This window comes from Muntiacus reevesi, chromosome 2 (assembly GCF_963930625.1).
Source record: "Muntiacus reevesi chromosome 2, mMunRee1.1, whole genome shotgun sequence".
NCBI classification, from domain to species: Eukaryota; Metazoa; Chordata; class Mammalia; order Artiodactyla; family Cervidae; genus Muntiacus; species Muntiacus reevesi.
In genome coordinates, this window is record NC_089250.1 from 27,244,070 (window position 1) to 27,264,476 (window position 20,407).

Below are 20,407 nucleotides of genomic sequence, written 5' to 3' on the forward strand. Positions count from 1 at the left end.
ATGACACCACCATTGTGGCAGAAAGTGAAGAAGAACTAAAAATTCTCTTGATGAAAGTGAAAGAGGAGAGTGAAAAAGTTGGCTTAAAGCTCAACATTCAGAAAACTAAGATCATGGCATCTGGTCCCATCACCTCATGGGAAATAGATGGGAAACAGTGCAAACAGTGTCAGACTTTATTTTTTGGGCTCCAAAATCACTGCAGATGGTGATTGTAGCCATGAAATTAAAAGACGCTTACTCCTTGGAAGGGAAGTTATGACCAACCTAGATAGCATATTAAAAAGCAGAGACATTTCTTTGCCAACAAAGGTCCATCTTGTCAAGGCTGTGGTTTTTCCAGTGGTCGTGTATGGATGTGAGAGTTGGACTGTGAAGAAAGCTAAGTGCCGAAGAACTGATGCTTTTGAACTGTGGTGTTGGAGAAGACTCTTGAGAGTTCCTTGGACTGCAAGAATATCCAACCAGTCCATCGTAAAGGAGATCAGTCCTGGGTTGTTCATTGGAAGGACTGATGCTGAAGCTGAAACTCCAATACTTTGGCTACCTCATGCGAAGAGCTGATTCATTGGAAATGACCCTGATGCTGGGAGGGATTGGGGGCAGGAGGAGAAGGTGATGACAGAGGATGAGATGGCTGGATGGCATCACCGACTCAATGGACATGAGTTTGAGTAAACTCCAGGAGTTGGTGATGGACAGGGACGCCTGGCGTGCTGCAATTCATGGGGTCGCAAAAAGTCAGACACAACTGAGCGACTGAACTGACCCTGCATCCTGCTGCTGCTGCTAAGTCACTTCAGTCGAATCTGACTCTGTGCAACCCCATAGGTGGCAACCCACCAGGCTCCCCTGTCCCTGGGATTCTCCAGGCAAGAACACTGGAGTGGGTTGCCATTTCCTTCTGCAGTTCATGAAAGTGAAAACTGAAAGTGAAGTCGCTCAGTCGTATCCGATTCTTCGGGACCCCCATGGACTGCAGCCCACCATTCTCCTCCATCCATGAGATTTTCCAGGCAAGAGTACTGGAGTGGGGTGCCATTGCTTTCTCTGTACCCCGTATCCTACCACTGTCTTAATAGAAAAGTTTGGAGGTCAATTTCCAGGCAACTAATACTATGTATTCTAATTGAGTAAAACATTTGTCCTGCCTTTTTGATAAGTCTCCAAACTGAGTAGTGATGCACAGAAAAATAAATAAGTAAAAGCATTCATTTTACACCTCAGTTATTATAGGTACAGCTGATTTTTTAAAAAGAAGATGTTTTGCTTTGGAAAAAGACCTTTAATATTGATGAGTAATCAGTGCGTTTCTGTTTCATTGGCACATTTACCCTCCTGAGTTCTGTACAGCATTCAAAGAAGTCAAGTTTAGCTGCTGATTCATCCTTCCTCAGACAACATGATTAACTTTAATAATAAAAGTGTAAACTTAGGAATTTGCTGATTATATATCCTGATCTTTCATATGATCTAAAATATAATTCCTGCTTTCACAATAATGATAGCTCTCTGTCTGGCGTTGTAACTCTGTCTGGCTAGGAAGTCAGGCCTACCTTTGAGATGGGTGTTTCCCTCTCTTACCCTTTCTCAGTAACATTAAATTTCCACTTTGTGAGTCAGACTTCTTACAGTTTTTAACACCTGGTAAGTCAGCGATCTCCATGTGTTCTCCATGTCTGTGTTAGGACAACCTCCTGGCTAAGGTCAGACTGAAACCAAGCAATAAAATCACTGATATATCACCTGACTTGATTTACTGTGCAGGAAATGATGAAAAGACATTACAAGACCTAACATGTCTTTTTCTCAAATACGTAAGTCAGTCTTCAACTGTTTTCATTAGTCATGAGAAATAAGAGAAATTGAAAAATTTTAGGTGATAGGTGGGGAGAGGGGATAGTAGACTTGTTTTTCTTTCACTGTTTACCAGGATTCATATCTTGTGAAATTTGTGTCTTCTGAACAAACGTAAACTGATGGCCAGGAAGGAGAGGGAAATTGTATATGAAGTATGGCCCAAGATAACAAGAGAGGGGGCAGGAAAAAGTCGGCCCAAGATGAAAATTTGCCATAGAAACTTAAGTTGAAATTCACATGTGGGTCGGAAGCCTGCATCATATGTGAGTGGTATGATGAAGGCCCATCCTTCCACCCTGCACCAACCAGCTCTAGAGACGGTGCCTGTGCACCAATTAGGTTTGGCAGTTTGCAACAGATATCAATTTTGTTTGTTTATTTTGTATTATCATTAAGTTCTTTTTAAAAAATCATTTTTGCATTCACATAGTTTAAAGAATTGGTTGCTTCACAGGCTTTTTATGGAAAGATAGTAGTAGTTCTTTGGCTAGTCACACACCCCCACTCCCCACCACTTCCTTCTCCTGCTTCTCAACGACTTATAACATATTTTTTGATCGTTTTTTTAACTTTTGGCTACACTCCACAGCACATGGGACCTTGGTTCCCCAACTAGGGATTGATTCCATGCGCCCTGCATTGGAGGGCAGAGTCTTAACCACTGGACCACCAGCGAAGTCCTGGCTTACAACTTATTTAGCTGGTTCTTTTGATACTTACTCCCATAGATCAAGATTAAATCACTACTCAAAAAAAATTTTCCCCAATCTTAGACATAATCTATTGACCTCCCAACTATGAAGGATGAGAATTTAACTGCTTTTGACTCCCACCATTGTCACCACACCCACTTCTGGACCCTGATTCCCATCCCATGCTACACCACCCTACTCCAAAACTGATTGTATTGACATTTAGTTAGATCACTACTCAGTGTTTTTTATTATTATTATTATTATTATTATGCAAACATATGCACGCATGCGTGCACAGTTCTCTGTTGAGCTCTGCTCTATGCCTTGACCACTTTTCCTTTCTAATACTTTAAAAAACAAAACCAAAAAACTCTATGCAAAATTACATTTAAAAATTTGCTTAGTTTCACCATACCCTTCCCCAGTGAGGAAATCTCAGTGACATGCAAACGTGTTAGTAGTCTAATAGTTTCCTCTTCTTGAGAGTCTAATAGTTTAATAGTCTAATAGTCTAACAGTTTCCTCTTCTTGAGAGTTGGCCTGGTTGCTGTCCAGGTCCTGTTCTACTGCAGTTCCCTTGGGACCTCTCTTTGGCCACTTGTGGGATTCCTTCAGCTCTGCTCTTTTGGGTCACCTGTTTTCTGTATCCAGTGTTCTTACTCACTAAATATCTTTAAATATCTCCGCTAACTTATGAAGAAAGAATATATGGGGAGGATATTTTCTGAAATCTGCATATCTGAAAATCTCTCTTTCTAACTTTTTACTTAACAGATAGTTTTGCTAGATACAGAATTCTATTGATATATTGGATATAATTTTCCCGCCAAATTTTGAAAGCATTAGTACTTCATTGTCTTCTGGCCTCTGGTGTTAAGGCTGAGAAATTCATTGCCATTTTGATTCTTGATCTTTTGGCATAAAACTTTTGTTTGTCCTCTCCCCCAAAGGTTCTTTGCTCCATCCCAAGTTTTCTGACATCTCATATGTGCTTTGGTGAGGGGCCTGTTTTCAGCCATTTGTTCTGGACACTCTTGGCCTCATTCATCCTTCAGTTCTTGAAAAATGATCTTGACTTAATTACCCTCAGTTTTCTCTGTTCTCTCATTCTAGCAACTACTATTATTTTGAATTGAACTCCTGAACCAGTCCTCTCATTTTCTTAACTTGGTGTTCCTCTTTGCCGTTTGTCCCTTTCAGTATCTCTTTCTTCCTCCCCCTGCCTCCTCACCCTTCACTCTTGCTGTCGTTTTCTGCTTTCTGATATATTTGACCAACTTTCATCTTCTGTTTTTTGCTGGGCAGGGGTGGAGGGGCGGTGCACTTCCTTTGAATGTTCTTCTTCCAAAGTCATTTTAGTGGCATTGAGGGTGAGAGAAAAATTACATGCATGTATTTAATCTACCATCTTTAATCACAAGTTTCTTTTTATTCCATTTGTATTGAGGTGGTTTTCACATGATTTTGATTCAGTATAAGAATGTTGCTATATTTGTTTTAGGACCTCATAAACTTAGATGCATCTTCTTATAACAAGTATAAGGATTCCCTCTCTGCTGAATCCTTATAAAGAGGCACCCACTCTCATGTAAGCACACATGCATACACACATAAAAATACAAATTAAAAAAACAGTTCTCTGCATTTCAGTGATGTGGAAAAAGGCAGTGTTTTTCAGTGTTCAAGATAAATTATATCTATCTTATACCTCCATGTGCATTCATCCCTTAAATGGGTTCCAGCCAGTATCTGGTTGAAAGCAAAACCAGAGCTAATATAGTGCATATGAAGAGATTTTGGAAACATTCATCCTTTATCCAAATTTTAGACAATGTTCTTTTTAATGCTTCTGCAATTGTTATTCCTCTGGAAGCCAAAGAAAAAGTAACTTTTCTATATTCTGTAATTTTTTTAGAATTTCTGATTTTGAAAAGAAAGCCAAGGGTCATTCTGAGACTGAGACCCAGACAGAGGAGCACACAGAACAAGAGAAAGAAGAGGAGAAAGACACCAAAACTGTGGGTACTCAGAGTCCAGGACTGTTACCACACTCTCAGTGGATGGAGGGTAGTGAGGGCACAGGAGCCAAGTCGTGTGATGTGTGGCTTTAGAAATAGAGAAACAGTTTTTCATGTTGAATATTTTCTATTTCTCTCTTGTTTCCTTGTCCTGATCTGAATTTCACTCACTGTAAATTGCAGTGAGATGTATTCCTATCCCAGTGATTCTAGGAAATCACTCCTTTATCTCTTCTTGACTGATTTCCTCTCCAGAATTTCTAAGTAAACAGGCCCACAAATTGAGAAGGGAATTTTGTCCAATATATAATGAAATCATTTGAGTATATGATCCAGAAACTTCAGGTAGAATTGAAGGGTCTTTGTTCTCTCCCACTACTCATTTGAATATAATAGTTTGAACAGGAAAGACATTTGTTTACATACATATTTATATACACTTGTGTGACAACTCAGAAACACGCCTTGTAACCTGCGAACACGGTCGGAAGCTTAGGGAAAGGTGATGAGGGCAGGAAGTTGTAAGACCCACAGTAGCCCACAAGAAAGGCATTTACGTGAAACACTCACTTTAGCTAAATTACTCAGCAAGCCTGTATCAGATGCCTGCTGTATGCCACGCTCTGAGCTGAGTCCCCTGCCTTCAAGAGAATGGAGAATATGTTAAAAACTGAGATGAAGAGACCAAAACTAATCAACAACTAATGATAGAGAAGTATTGAGACTTCCCTGGCACAGTAAAACTCATTGACCAAACTTCTAGAGCTGCCAGGAAGAAGCCAGTACAGTGAGAACAGCTGAGTAAGCTAGAAACATGAAACAGTGAGGGAATGTGGGCGTGAGCTGCTAGCTGGGTGAAGTAGATTGTGCTTTGACAGCACTGTGATCTATGCTCCCCTGAAGTGTGGTCAGGGTCCATTTGATTATGATAAAGGCATTATCACAAGAGTATCCAAATTGATCAGTTAATGCTCTGTGAGGAAACAGAGTTGTATCCAAAGCTTTTTTTTTTTTCATACAAGATATTTGGTGCTGCTGCTGTGCTGAGTCGCTTCAGTCGTGTCCGACTCTGTGCGGCCCCATAGACGGCAGCCCACCAGGCTCCCCCATCCCTGGGATTCTTCATTTGGGTTGAATCTCCCTGAGATTCTCCAGTGAGTTGTCATTTCCTTCGCCAGTGCATGAAAGTGAAAAGTGAAAGTGAAGTCGCTCAGTCGTGTCCGACTGTTTTCGACCCCATGGACTGCAGCCCACCAGGCTCCTCTGTCCATGGGATTTTCCAGGCAAGAGTACTGGAGTGGGGTGCCATTGCCTTCTCCAGATATTTGGGGCATTAAGTGCCAAAAGTTTAATCAGTTCACAGTCTTAGTTGGACGTCAGTGGTTCACACAGTTTTCTCACAAAGAGGTTCATTTAAGTTCTAATAAGTGCATGTTTGGATTTCCTGGATGACAGATTGGAAGTGAAGTGGAAACACTGAACCTTCAGGTGACAACCCTGTTTAAGGAGCTTCAGGAAGCTCACACGAAACTCAGTGAAGCTGAGCTAATGAAGAAGAGACTTCAAGAAAAGTAAGAATGAGAGATAATGTTTACCCCCCACTTCAAAAAGTGTACTGTTTAACAAAATATGTTAATATACAAAAACATCATTTTGTTACTTTGTTACTGAGTAAAAGGAAAAGACACCTAATTGAAATATGTATTCAGAAAACACCAATGTTCCGGTTAATATGTAACCATGAAGTCCTTGGGGGAATGGACCCAGGGCACTCTGATCCTGCTTTTCGGGAGCCTTTCAAGCATATATGAGGACCTGGAAAAAACAGTAAGCCAGACTTCCTGTGACTTATGTAAGCTGACAAAATTGATGTGAACAAACATAAAGAAAGCTACGAAGGGCAAGAAGAACCTGAGTGAGATTTATTTGGGGAGGAAAAAAAAACAACTTGATTTTCTATCAGTTATGAAGGCTAATATCTAAATTGAGAGAATTTTGCATCTGCTTGTTTCTCTTGATGTAAGGAGTTGCCCCAAATTTAGAAAAGCTAAGTTGATGTTGTTCTCTTAGATTAATTGGCAAGCATATTTCCAGCACAATATACAAATGTGTGTTTCTGTGGAGTTACGCTGACCAAGGCTATCCAGTATTATGGACAGCATAGCAGCTGATGCAAAGCACTTTGGATAAGCAGACCCAGGTTGAAATACAGATTACCCCTTATTTGTGGTAATATCTTGGACAAGTTATTTATTTAACCTCTCTGTGCCTCAGTTTTATCATCTGTAAACTGTGTGTCATAACTCAAACTTTGTATTAAGTAAGCTAATGTTTAACATGCTTTTTGCATTAATGCCTTACACACAGCAGTCATTGGCTCATTTTGCTCTTGTTACATTGAAATTCTCATTCTGATCTTTAACAGGACTTAAAGCACTTCCTTCTCTCCTACTGAATCTTTATCAGAAACCATATTTTTTGTACTTGAGCCTATAAATTTCTTTTATAAAAATCTGTATATTTTTATATTCAGTCATAACAGTTCAGAAACACTTCGAGTAAAAAAGGAGGAAGGATAAAATATTTAATTTTGTACTGTTAAATTTTTGAAGAATGTCATCATGAAATTCTTTGTATTTGCTACATAATCTGAGAATCTGTTTAAAAGCCACTGAGAAATGTGAAGGAGCATTGTTTGTCCTCATGAAATTTTGCTCTTTCTTAGATGTCAGGCCCTTGAAAGGAAAAATTCTGCAAGCCCATCAGAGCTGAATGAAAAACAAGAGCTGCTTTATAAAAACAAAAAATTAGAGCTCCAAGTAGAAAGCATGCGATCAGAAATCAAAATGGAACAAGCTAAAACAGAAGATGAAAAGTGAGTGTGCAATGACTGGATGGCTACTTGCCGAAAGAAGATAGAAGAGCAGTTTTATGCGATTGGAATCAGGATTTGAGAATAAATTTATTTTTTGTCTTTTGTTTATTTGAAGGAGAATCAGTAGACTTTTTTGAAGAGATAAAATTTAAGTTTTATTTTAACAGTTATGAAAATAATTTGTAGTCTATCTTGATTATTTGAAGAAAAATCATTTTCTTTGAGAGTAAGAATATGCTAGTAGGTGGTAGGATTATAAAGGTGGAAGGGATTTTGCTACTTGAGTGTTCAGAAGAAAGTTGGGAGGCAAGACTAAGTTTCTATGTATTTTCCCCAAGATTTCCTTTTTTTTTTTTTTTTACATTTTATTTATTTTTATTTTTTTAAAATTTTTCAGTGGGTTTTGTCATACATTGATATGAATCAGCCATAGAGTTACACGTATTCCCCATCCCGATCCCCCTCCCACCTCCCTCTAAGATTTCCTTTTTAATTTCTTTTTAAATAGGTCCAAATTAGGCACTCTACAGTTGACACACAACAGGCTTCTTCAAGAATACAATAATGCACTGAAGACAATTGAGGAACTAAAAAGGAGAGAGGTACTCATAGAAAAAAAAAATTACTTTCATAGCCTAGTAGTGAATGGAACTACTGAACGTTTTATGTAAATATGTGAGGTAGTTGTGTTAATCCTTAACTAAGTCTGGTTTCAAAGGTTTTTTTGCATTTATGTCGGTAATTGATTTCTTGTGTCTAAGTGTTCATAACTCCTGCCACATATGTATAATTTGCCATGTAGTCAAAGATGGGGTGCACGTCTTATGGTCATGAAGCAAGCTGTTAGCATTTCTAATGGTGGGTGAGTTTGCAGGAGAGCTGAGTATGGGCTCCTACATGAGTAATGGATGTATAGTGAGACTTCTGCTGGGAGCTCTCTCAAGGCTAGCTTGCCTCTGTCAGTGAACTTGAGACCCTGGACTTACTGGGCTGCAACTTAACTTAGTAATAATGTCCCCAGCATGGTGTGATAGTTTAAACACCATGGATAGATATGTCAGATGAGAGATGAGTTAATTAACCCAATCGGGGGAACCTTTTCACACTATATTTGTATATCAAATCATCATGTTTTACACTTCAAATATTTTACAATTTTGTCAGTTTTACCTCAGTAAAGCGGCAATAAGTAAAGAGCAGGGGAACTTTGAATTAGAAGAATTGAGTATATTATACTCAATATACTTTGAGTATATTCTTAGAAATATACTTTGTTTTTCATTTAATTTTCCTAGAATATGGTTCCTCTCTGAAGACCTAGTAAATTTTTAATTTAAGCCTTCATGTTACGTTTTACTAAAATAGGTTGAATTATTTCAAAACCAAGTCCAGAATAAGCTTATCTTTTTCAGTCAGAAAAAGTGGATAAGGTGGTGCTGCAGGAACTGAGTGGGAAGCTGGAACTGGCAGAGAAGGCCCTGGCTTCCAAGCAGCTCCAAATGGATGGGATGAAGCAGACCATCGCCAAGCAGGAGAAGGACCTGGAGACCATGGCCGTCCTCAGGGCTCAGGTAGCCTGTTCCCAAGTGGGAGCCGAGGGGGGCCAACCTTGACTATATCCTCAAACAGGAGAGTGGTGGTGCTGAAGATACATATTTTTGATATTACACTATTTCCACTAATATATTTTTTAAAAACCTTTTTACTGAAGTTTATCACATGTGGAAAGCATACCATACTTCTAAGTGTACTGCTCATTAATTTCATCCATTCTACAGTTGATGGACAGCTGGATCATTCCCAGCTTGGGAATGATGTTTAATGTTGCTCTGACATTCTTTTTTGTTGTTGTTGTTGTTGTTGAACATGTATTTGTTTATTTATTTTTTTTTTCAGTGGGTTTTGTCCTACATTGATATGAATCAGCCATAGAGTTACACGTATTCCCCATCCCGGTCCCCCATCCCACCTCCCTCTCCACCCGATTCCTCTGGGTCTTCCCAGCCCACCAGGCCCAAGCACTTGACTCATGCCTCCCACCTGGGCTGGTGGTCTGTTTCACCACAGATAATATACATGCTGTTCTTTCGAAACATCCCACCCTCACCTTCTCCAGAGGTACAGAACAGACTTTTGCTCTGACATTCTTATGCAAGTCTCTTTATTCACCTGTGCATTCATTTCTGTTGGGTGCACACCTAGGAGCACAACTGCTTGTTCCTAGAGTAGGCAGGTTACTCAGTGTTCACTGATAACGCCAAAGAGGTTTCCAGAGTGGACATACCTCCCAGTTTTCACTCCCATCAGCAGAGAGTTCCTATTGCTCTATATCCACCTTGACCCATAGTTGTATTATCAGTATTTTAATTTTTAAACATTCTGATGAATTTATAATGGTATCTCATTTAATTTGCATTTCCCTGCTGGTTTGAACGTGTACTTTTTGAAATGTTTACTGGCCTTTTAAGGATCTCCTTTTGTGAAGTGCCTGATCAAGTCTTTGCCCAGTTTTCTTCTGGTTTGCTGGCTTTTTCTTAATTTTATAGGAGTTCTTTATATATTCCAGATATAAACCCTTGCCAGTGTTTTTGGCAGATTTCTTCACTCTCTGATTTGCCTTTCTACTCTCATGAGCATGTCTTTTGATGAACGGAATTCTTAATTTTAATGTAGTCTAGTTTATCAGTCTCTTCATTTATGATGATAGTACTTCTGTGTCCTGTTTTAAATGCTTTCATTACCTCAAGGCTATGAATATATTCTCCTGTGTTGACTTCTAAAAGATTTATGGTTTTGTCTTTTACATTAAGATACAAAAATATCTGAAATTAGCTTTTCTATATGCGGTGAAGTAAGGGTAAAGATTCATATTTTTTTCCTACATGAATATCCTATTCATTTAGCACCATTTATTTAAAGGGTTGTCTTTTCTTAAGGACTCTGTTGCCTTCTTTGTCACATATTATGTCAGTGCACCCACAGGTCTATTTCTGGATTCTGCACTGTTCCATTGGTCTGTTTGTACATTGTTGGTCTGGTTCATACTGTCTCACAAATAATCAAATGTTTTGATGTCTGGTAGAGTTAGTCTTCCTACCACCTCATTGCTTGTGTAATTAAAACCAGGATCATGGCATACATATTGTACTACTTTTTCATTCCTGATCTATATTGGATATCTCTCCATGCTATTACTCACAGCCATATGTACTTTTTAAAATAGTTGTATGATGTCCAAAGTGTGCATTACCCTGATATATTTAACCAGCCCTCTATTAATGGACATGTAGGTTGTACCAATATTTTTGCTTTTTATCAACAATGTTGAACTGAATATTCTTGTATGTATATCTTTGTGCTTTTGTGGAATCTCTAGTAAGATACAGAAATGGAATGGTTGGGTCATTGGGTTAGATTGTTTTTAAGTTAAATAACTATTTCCAAGTTGTCTTCCAGAAGTGCATAATCAAAATTTTTTACTCACCAAAAGTAGCTGAAAGCCCCTATTTCCCTACATCCTTGCATTACTCTTTTAAACATTTGCCAAACTGATAAACAGATTATTTTCAATGTAACAATACCAGAAGTTTACTATTCCCTATACACATACTCATTACCTGCTGCCCATAGTTGCTGGCCTAGTGAAATATAAGAGTGGTTGAATGGACTTACAGCTTTAGTTTTATTTATTTCTATAGGAATAGAATTTCAACCTGAGCTCTTTTAGATATTTTCTTTGATTGGGCCTGATACTGTAGTTATAGGCTTCCGTGATAGCGCAGCTGGGAAAGAATCCACCTGCAATGCAAGAGACCCTGGTTCATTTCCTGGGTCAGGAAGATCTGCTGGAGAAGGGATAGGCTATCCACTCCAGTATTCTGGGGTTTCCCTGGTGTCTTACCTGGTAAAGAATATGCCTGTGATGTGGGAGACCTGGGTTCAATCCCTGGGTTAGGATGATCCCCTGGAGAAGGGAAGGGCTACCCACTCCAGTATTCTGGCCTGGAGAACTCCATGGACTGTATATCTCCCAGGGTCTCAAAGAGTCGGACATGACTAGCAACTTTCACTTTTCACGGCTTTGGTTTTATTTCTACAGGAATAAAATTTCACTTTGAGCTTTTTCAGGCATTTCATTTGATTGAGCCTGACCCTGGAGCCATGTACTTTTGTCACAGTCTGTACGGAGATGTTTGCTTTGTTTTGATGGATACTCTTTTTTGAGCACTTATAATTAATGTCAGACACAGTTCTCATTGTTGGGGATATAGAGATGGACAAAACAAAGGCCTAGTTCTTACTGGCTCAAACCTAATGATGTGATGGAAATGAGATCCTAACTCAGATTTATGTCTGACTCAAGAAAAAAAGCCCATGATCTACCAGTGAAAACCATAAAATATTAGAGCACTCACAAATGGCAGGAAGTCCCTTAAAATGATCTATTTCATACTTTTTTGGCAACTAAAATTGTGATTAGAATATTCAAATGTTTATTAACTTTTTAAAATAATAGATAAAAAAAATATATCCTAGAAGCACTAAATCTGAAAAGGAAAACCTAATTGAAAATATAGAAAGTTAAAAACTGGTATTAAAATAATGCTCAGTTCACTATTAAGGCATTCATTTTTACTTTATAATTTTATAACAGTGAAGAAATTATGTATTATAGCATAATATTTATTTATTTAGCAGTAACAGATTATTCTCCTAATGAAGCTGCTAAAGCAACAAGCATTTATTGTCTCAGTTGCTATGGATCTGGAATCCAGGAGCAGCTTAGCTGGGTGATTCTGACTCAGGGTCTCTCATGAGGCTGCACTGAGGATGAACTTGAAGATCTATTTTCAGGATGGCTCACTCACATGGTCACGGTCATTATGCTGGTTTCTAGCAGGAGCATGTACCTGTTATTAATATTTGTAAGACGTGTCACAGGATGTAGCACAGCCTCTTCCACTTATCAGCAGATAGGCTGTAGAGAATCCACATTTGTCTGGGTAGTAACTTCTCTTTTTTTTCCCCTCTAAAAGATGGAGGTTTATTGTTCTGATTTTCATGCTGAAAGAGCAGCAAGAGAGAAGATTCATGAAGAAAAGGAGCAGCTGGCATTGCAGCTGGCAGTTCTGCTGAAAGAAAACAATGATTTCGAAGATGGAGGCAGGTAAATGAGGGGAAGACTTGGAGCACAGATCACCCAGGTTGTGGGAGAGGGACCCACAGTATTTTAGCTGTTTGAGCTACAAGACTCACTGTGAGTACTCCTGGCCTGACAGTGTTCCTGATACTTGGTTTGCTTTAAAAGGGTTGGCAGTATCTTGTGGGAATCTGACTGAGTTTCTGCTTCTAGATAAATTGTAAAAGCATGATAATATGGGTTCCAGTCATATCCTGCCATTGTCATGGATGAAATATTCCTAATACTTTAAGTAATTCTGTAATATGTTTTACAAGAAAATACTGCTAAAATTACTTCTATCTTTAAAAATTTCCTTTTGAGAACAAAATATAGAGGAGTAAGAAACAGAAAAATACAGAGAATAAAATAACACACACCAGTGTGTGTATGTTAGTTGCTCAGTCATGTCTGACCCTTTGCAACCCCATGGACTATAGCCCACCAGGCTCCCCTGTTCATGGAATTCTCCAGGCAGGAATACTGGAGTGGCTTGCCATTTCCTTCTTGAGGGGGTCTTCCTGACCCAGGGATCAAACCCAGGTCTCCTGCATTGCAGGTGGATTCTTTACCATTTGAGCCACCAAGGAAGCCAATATGTACCCATCGAGGATTGACAGTTACTAATACTTCTTTTATTTGCTTCAAGTATATTTTTATAAAAAGAAGAAAGAACTGTAGATGAAGTTGCAGTCTCCTTTCTCCCTATCCCTCAGTATCATCCTCTCTCCCTCTCCCACAGTGCCTGGAACTCATGTGTAGCATCTCCAGCTGTTTTGTATTTTTGCATATATACACACACCTATATAATATCTTAAAACAAGGTAATATTAATTTCTTAGAGCAAGGTGCATAGGTTACAGAATGATCACTAAAGGTATTATTCTGCAACTTGTTTTATATATATAACTGATTTTGAACCATATATATATATATATATATAAATCTGTATGTATATGCAGATTTAATTCATTATTTGCTTTGTTGTGTCCTGCTTTAGAAATATGCCACTTTTTTCCAACCTATTCCCCATTGATTGACATTCTATTTCCTGATTTTTAAAAAATCATATTTACTACATTGTGTCCTAGTGCCAATGATATTTAAAACTCAAATTACTCATAAGTTCTGGTTTCTGTGAACCTTGGCTTTGTAGTTTACCTCTTTTTTCTCACACCTGTGTTGAATGCCTGCTTAAGTTGTCCTATGTCAAGGTTTCGCAGATAGCATTGCTTTTTATCCCAGCAGGCAGACCTTGATGGAAATGCAGAGCCGTCACGGGGCGAGAGCAAGTGACGCTGACCAGCAGGCTTATCTCGTTCAAAGGGGTGAGTCACGTGTGATGCCAAGTGGTAGAGGTTCCATGGGTTTGCTATCCTGTGAAGAAGATGCTTGAAGGAAAATTTCACTACATTCTATATACACTAAAATCACACTACATTCTATATATTCTAGGTCAAGTTACCAAAAATACAGCAAAAATCAGTCTTATTTCCAGAGTACCCCAAACTCCATCCATTCCCTCCTGAATCCAGACCAGACTCTTCACACTGGCAGTTAGCACCTGGCATAGCCAAAATTCTAAGCCTTCTCTCACGCTGTTCCCCTGTGGATATTAGCCAACAGAATCACTCTCTGTTCCTTGAACTTGTCCTAAGCTTATACCCCTAGTGCACTTGCTTATGTGGTATCCTTCATATAGAGGCCCTTCCTTACTCCTGCAGTCTCTTTCCAGTGAACTCTTACCCATCTTTAAAACCCATTTCAAATACCATCCCCATGAATCCAACAGGATGTGACCTTTCCCTCCTCAATTTCCAAAGTACTTTATTTCTGTTCCAGTACTTATCTGCTATTTTATAGTTACTTATGTGTTCTAAATATGCATTTAAGTACTCTATTAAATAAGCCCCTGCAGAGCTGATATCCTCACCCAATGCCTGGTGTTACATACATAGTAAGGTTATTTATTGAGAGTTTACTATGTGCTGGTGCTATGCTGATCACTTCATGCAAATTACTTCATCTGATCCTCACAAAATTCCATCAGGTATATTGTATCACCATCTTCCAGAAGACAAGGTTCAATAACCCAGGATCACAAGGCTTCTAAGGGGCAGAACCGAACATGGAGCCCAAGGTTATCTAACTCTTCGCCACTACACAGTACTACATGTAATAAGCCTGTCACTATGTTCTATATCCAGATTTTAATTCCCTGAGTGAAACTGATCATAATATTTATACAAAATATAGTGCTGTGTTTATTACATGGTTTTAATACTCCAAGAATAATGTTCTGTCACTTACAGTAAATTATGTCACTGAAAGGGAAGTATTATCCTTGAGTCTAGATAGGAAAAAACATAATAGTCAAAGGATCAAAGACTGACATAGCTAGATGAAAGGTTAATAGCAATGCCACTTAGAATAGAATCAGATGTTATCTGATTTGATTAGATGTTATCAAAAAAAAGATGTTATCTAAATTTTACATAAAACTGATTCTTAATTTTTTATTGCTAGATCAGTCTGAATCCCTTCCACATACCAACTGACCATTGAAATGGAACTATCAGTGTGATTATCAACAGCAAGGAAGCAATATAGTATGTATAGTTCACTGTTAAATTGTAGCAAAAGTTTTCTGAGCATCCCTTCTACCGCCTGTCTCTGCCAATGCCCCTGTCAAAGTCCTTCTACAGGAAAAAATAGATTAAAGTAAATATTAGAGGTAGTGATTCAGGTTAAAAATCCACATTAAAAAAAATTCCAAAAAGATACATATAGTATTCATGGGCCATAGGCAGGAGCACAGTGCATGCTAAGTCACTTCAATTGTGTCCGACTCTTTGCAACCCTAAGGACTGTAGCCCACCAGGCTCCTCAATCCATGGGATACTCCAGGCAAGAATACTGGAGTGGGTTGCCATGTCCTCCTCCAGGGGATCTTCCCAACCCAGGGACTGAACATTGGCAGGCAGGTTCTTTACCACTAGCACCACCTGGCGGTGGTGGGGGTACCCAGCAGGAGCAGACGCACTGGTCTAAATATTAGCCTTGGGCATTTTTTAGGATCAGAAGAGAAAGCGGCATCTACCCACTCGTGCACTGCCAGGCCTTTTCTCTAAGCTGAATTTAAATATCCTAGGAATACCCATATGTCTCCTATCTATAAGTACCTCCAAGATTGTCTTGGTTCAAAAAAAGGACAATTCTTACACCTAGATTTCTCAGGAAATTTTTTCTTTCTCATAACTACATAAGGGAAATATCTATTTACATTTAGGGGAAAAAAAAAGAAAAACTGATCAAACACTCTTTGGCTTATATTTATAATCTAAAACTCGCCACAAAATACAAATGTATTCATAATTATCCTAATAAGTTTTTGGTCGTATAAGTAACAATATTCCAAACAGAGATTGTCCTAAAATTTTTTGTTTGTTTCCTAACAAAGCAGCCTTAAACAGTATAACTCCTCTCAGTGTTATTTCATTGTGGTTGTCCTCTGCAGCCATGTAAGTGTCTTCTCTGGCCTAGGGCACTTAGCTGAGCATGAGGGAACAGGCGAGCATAAAGCACGGTCAGATCCGTGAAGACCTGTGGTCTAGTTGGACAGGATATGCATGTAACAAGATGAATTCATAATATAACAAGATGACAAGCAAGGGACAGAAACAATAGTGCTGGGGATAAGAGGAAAGGATGACACCAAAGGGCCGGGAGGCTTGAGAAAGGCCTTGGAAAGATGTGACTGTAAGCTTCACCTGGAAGCCATAACTTCTGTATAAGAATAAAAGGGCAAAGGCAGAAATGAGTGTGGTGCGTAAATAAGGAAAACTGACTAAGCTTATTTTACAGTGAAGAGCCAGGAGGTGGAGGGAACCATTAGCTGAGTAATACAACAGCCCAAGTCTGCATCTTGAAACCTAAACAAGGTTTCAGGACAAAAAGAAAGGTGCCAACGGATGCCATAAAGTTTAAAGGGATGAATTAACAGTCCCTGATAAGTGGCTGGTTGTCATCTAGAGCAGATTTTGACAAACTGCAGCCTACAGGCCAAAATTGATCTGTCAGCTGTTTGAATAAGTAAAGTTTTATTGCAACATAGTCATGCCCTCTTGTTGGCATACTGTCTGGCTCCTTTCTTGCAACAATGGCAGAGTTGAGTAGTTATGCCAGAAATTTATGACCTGTAAAGCCTGGAATACTTATTCTCTGGCCCTTTACAGGAAAAGTTTACTGCCCCTAATCTAAAACAATGAGACCATTAGCAAGCCCACTGCTTCAGAAATCATGTCTTGTGATCACTATTTCTATTCAAAGTTGCTTCTATAGCTTGCTGGACACAAACTGTCCATAATAGTCTCCAGTGTTATTCAATTCAAATAATATGTTCAGAAGTATATAGTAATTTTAAACATTACCTCCACTATCATCTGCAAAAACAAACATTTGGGGGGACCTGAACAAGTCTAGCGACCTGGGTGGAGATGCTAAAAACCTAAAAATGGTTTGCATCAGTGCAGCAAGGTCAAATCAAAGAGGTGTCCTGGGAGCCAGAAATCATTTCCTGCACGGAGTATGGTTCGCACACGTGGGACCTGCCAACAGTCAAGGCTTGTTTTGAGCATTCTTTTTTATATATTTATTTTTAATTGTTGATGTTTGTTTTACAGTATTGTTTTGATTTCTGGTATACATCAAGCATTCTTTGATTTAGACTTGAACCTCAGTCCAACTCTAACATTGAGGGAAATGACTGGACTCTTTCTTCAGTCCCTTCACAGTTCTTTGCCTGGATAACTCTTCATTCTTAAAACTCCTCTCACATGTGGAATTGATCTCAACAGGGGAGCCTGTCTGCACCAAGCAGTCTGAGCCCTTCTCTGCCCTCCCAGGAAACCAACTGTGGCGCTTCTCGCACACCCCACCCCTGTCACTCACTTTTCTTGCCTGATGTCCCCATGATGTCTATATCCCTCTCCCCCCCGCCCCAGGTGCTCAAACCCAACTGCTGAATGAACCTAATTGTTGTCTCCACTTCTGAGAAGGTACCTACTGTTCCCAGATCCCTCTCAGTGTTCTGCTTGCTGTCTTTCCACATTCTCTCCTTCCCTTTCGCTTACATCCTCATCTCTTTTCTTCTCTCAAATATCCTAGTTTTTACCAGAACATGTATTGTCCTATACCTGGAACATGAAACCATGTTTCCATATACCTAGAACCTTGAATAGAGGCTAAATCCTAATATCACAGGGAAGCAGGCACTGCTTCTGGAGATTTTTTTTTTCTGGTGTGTATAGATTACTTCAGTTAAAGACTGAAAAACCTGTGTTCATTTCCCACGAGGTATTGATTACAAAGTTTACCTGAACATTAAAATTGACCGTCTATTATTAAAAACTGCTTGCACTATGGAAGGAATGGATTAACATTTCATTTAATGCTTCTTCCCAGGAGCCGAGGATAGAAACTGGCTGCAGCAGCAACAGAATATTCCAATTCATTCTTGCCCCAAATGTGGAGAAGTTCTGCCCGACATAGATACACTACTGATTCATGTTACGGACTGTATCATTTAAGTGTTGACCTTTCACCTCCCCCAAGCTGTTGGTAAATCTCATTTTTTTTTTCCTCCAAGAGTTGTACTTTCGTGTCATTTGTTTCATGCAACTATTTTGGCTCATTATTTTTATTTTAGAAGAAAGAAAATCACGTTCTATAAAGGCCATTTTGGGGCACATTTCCATAACTCGCAAAATAGAATCTTTAGCGTACCACTCTTCTGATAATACGCTCGTTGTTTTTAATATTTAATTGATGTGAGCACTGAACTGTTCGTGCAGGTAATGAGCGTATGACATCATGGATGGAGTAAAGGTGGTAATAAGATGGAAGACGCCTCACTGATTAGAACCTTCTAGGGAGGCAGGAAAAATGAAGTGGTCACAGATTGAATTGAGAAAAGTGTCTTTGAAGTATTTTTAAATAAATTATATTGTTACCTTTCTTTATCCATTTAAGACAGATCTATTTGGGGTTGTGTATATGTGTATATCTTAAAGTTTCATTTCAAGCACAGCACCAAAGTTACGATGTGGCTCTTTGCAGATGAGCCCTGTGAGCTTTTACTTGATCATCAGGACAAGTGAAAAACTGCTGGCCTACACGAAGCAGATACATTAGGTTCACTGGATTTCGTGTGACCATCCACAGCATAAAGGTCCCTTTTCCTTCCCTTGTGATGCAGGTACACGTTATCTACTATACAGTACACAGTATATGAATTTCTAAAAAGAATGGCTATCAATTTTCTTCCTGGATCAGGCTCTATATTCATAATCACAGAAATAGTTACTGCAAAATAAAATTTTCCTTATGAGTCTTACACATTGTTCATATGTGGTTAGCTAATTTCACAGGATGTTTTTTCTGTATTCAGCTTCACATAAATTTAATACTTATTCAGGTCTGTCTTGTTAATTCCATGAATATAAGTAAAATCTCTTTATTAGAGACCAATAAGTGTTGTTTGAATTAGAAATTGTTCTTTCTAGGAAGATGAAAAGATAGGGCTTTGCCATACTTTATAAATCTAGTTTACCAAGATGAGCTAATATTGGGCCACCCTTAGAAGTTATTAATGTCCTTGTGTATCTATATACTAAAACATTTAAGAGAAAAGTTTAAAATCTCCTCTGTTTGGCTTTGTCCTAAGACTCTCTCCTAGACAAACCTGACTTGTGTGTGTGTGTGTGTATATGTATATATACATATATATTTTTAAACAGGAATTAAAACAGGTAATTACTGCTTCATTACAATAGAACACATTGCACAAACTCAATAGTAATTTAGATTTGCCTACCTCACCCCACGGAGAATGTTTGTTTAAGACATTTCTAAAATAACTATTAAAATTTTAATTTCTTATTTATAGTTTCTAGTTTAACATTTTTTTCCTTATTACTTTATATTGGAGTAGATAAATTTCTATAGTATCCTAAATAGAAAACAAACCAAATGGTTCCACTCTTAAGTTATTGGCAATACGCTTATGCTTTGTTCAAGTAAAAATATTAATTTGATCCCAATGTAAAGTAACAGTGTGAATGTGCTTATTAAGTCTGGGATCAAATTGTTTCCTTGGTAATTAGGACTGCAGGTGAAGGCAAGTTCATATGGTGAAGTTAAATTAAGGCTATTGTTTGGGTGGACTCAAACAGTTTGGTAAACAACTTGTAAAATCTACACATGTCTTGTTCCATTAATTTCATCTTCAAAGGCCTTGTTCTAGATTATCAGTTAACTATACTTCATTGGAATTTTGGCCATGCTTTTACCTTGTGTGGCTTAATGGGAATAATAGAAAGATGGGAACTGTGAAGAAATATGAGTGAGCAAATGAAAATGTCACATGTAATAATTTTACAGAATTCAGTCTTCAGACATTACATGTAAAAGTAATTTTGATCTGGTCTGCTATGTAAGGAATTTGGACATCATCACTCCTATCCTTATAATAAGAAAGAAAACTGAACAAACTTAAAGTCATCTATGCTTTTTAAAACTTAAAGTCATCAATGCTTAGATCACCTTCAGAGATGTGAAGTCAGAGGGCAAACCTCTGTTCCCAAATTGGAGAGACAGACAGGCATAGAGTGTCACTGATTACAGGACCAAGGTCTCAGAAGCAGAAACCATGGGAGGAGCAAGTACCTGAGTGGACAAACTTAAAGCTATTATTGAAGAATTGCTAAAGTCTCACATGGAT

General features: G+C 38.5%; 1 protein-coding gene across 5 annotated transcripts in view; it reads left to right on the forward strand.

Annotated features, from left to right (window-relative positions):
- The window catches only part of OPTN (optineurin), a 40,245-nt gene extending 20,920 nt beyond the window's left edge, over positions 1–19,325 (forward strand). Inside the window, exons 7-15 of one of the 5 annotated variants that reach the window (XR_010661425.1) lie at positions 4,471–4,573; positions 6,029–6,144; positions 7,299–7,448; positions 7,957–8,050; positions 8,861–9,019; positions 12,485–12,615; positions 13,876–13,955; positions 15,154–15,236; positions 18,091–18,273. Coding sequence is in view for 3 of the 5 variants with exons in the window: in XM_065921113.1 (XP_065777185.1) it covers positions 4,471–4,573; positions 6,029–6,144; positions 7,299–7,448; positions 7,957–8,050; positions 8,861–9,019; positions 12,485–12,615; positions 13,873–13,955; positions 18,091–18,215 (961 nt within the window). In the remaining 2 variants the exon portion in view is untranslated. Of the gene's footprint in view, positions 1–4,470; positions 4,574–6,028; positions 6,145–7,298; positions 7,449–7,956; positions 8,051–8,860; positions 9,020–12,484; positions 12,616–13,872; positions 13,956–15,153; positions 15,237–18,090 lie in introns of all 5 variants that reach the window. The other 4 variants (XR_010661424.1, XM_065921113.1, XM_065921114.1 and 1 more) reach the window with 4 other exon arrangements.
- The last annotated feature ends 1,082 nt before the right edge of the window (positions 19,326–20,407 follow it).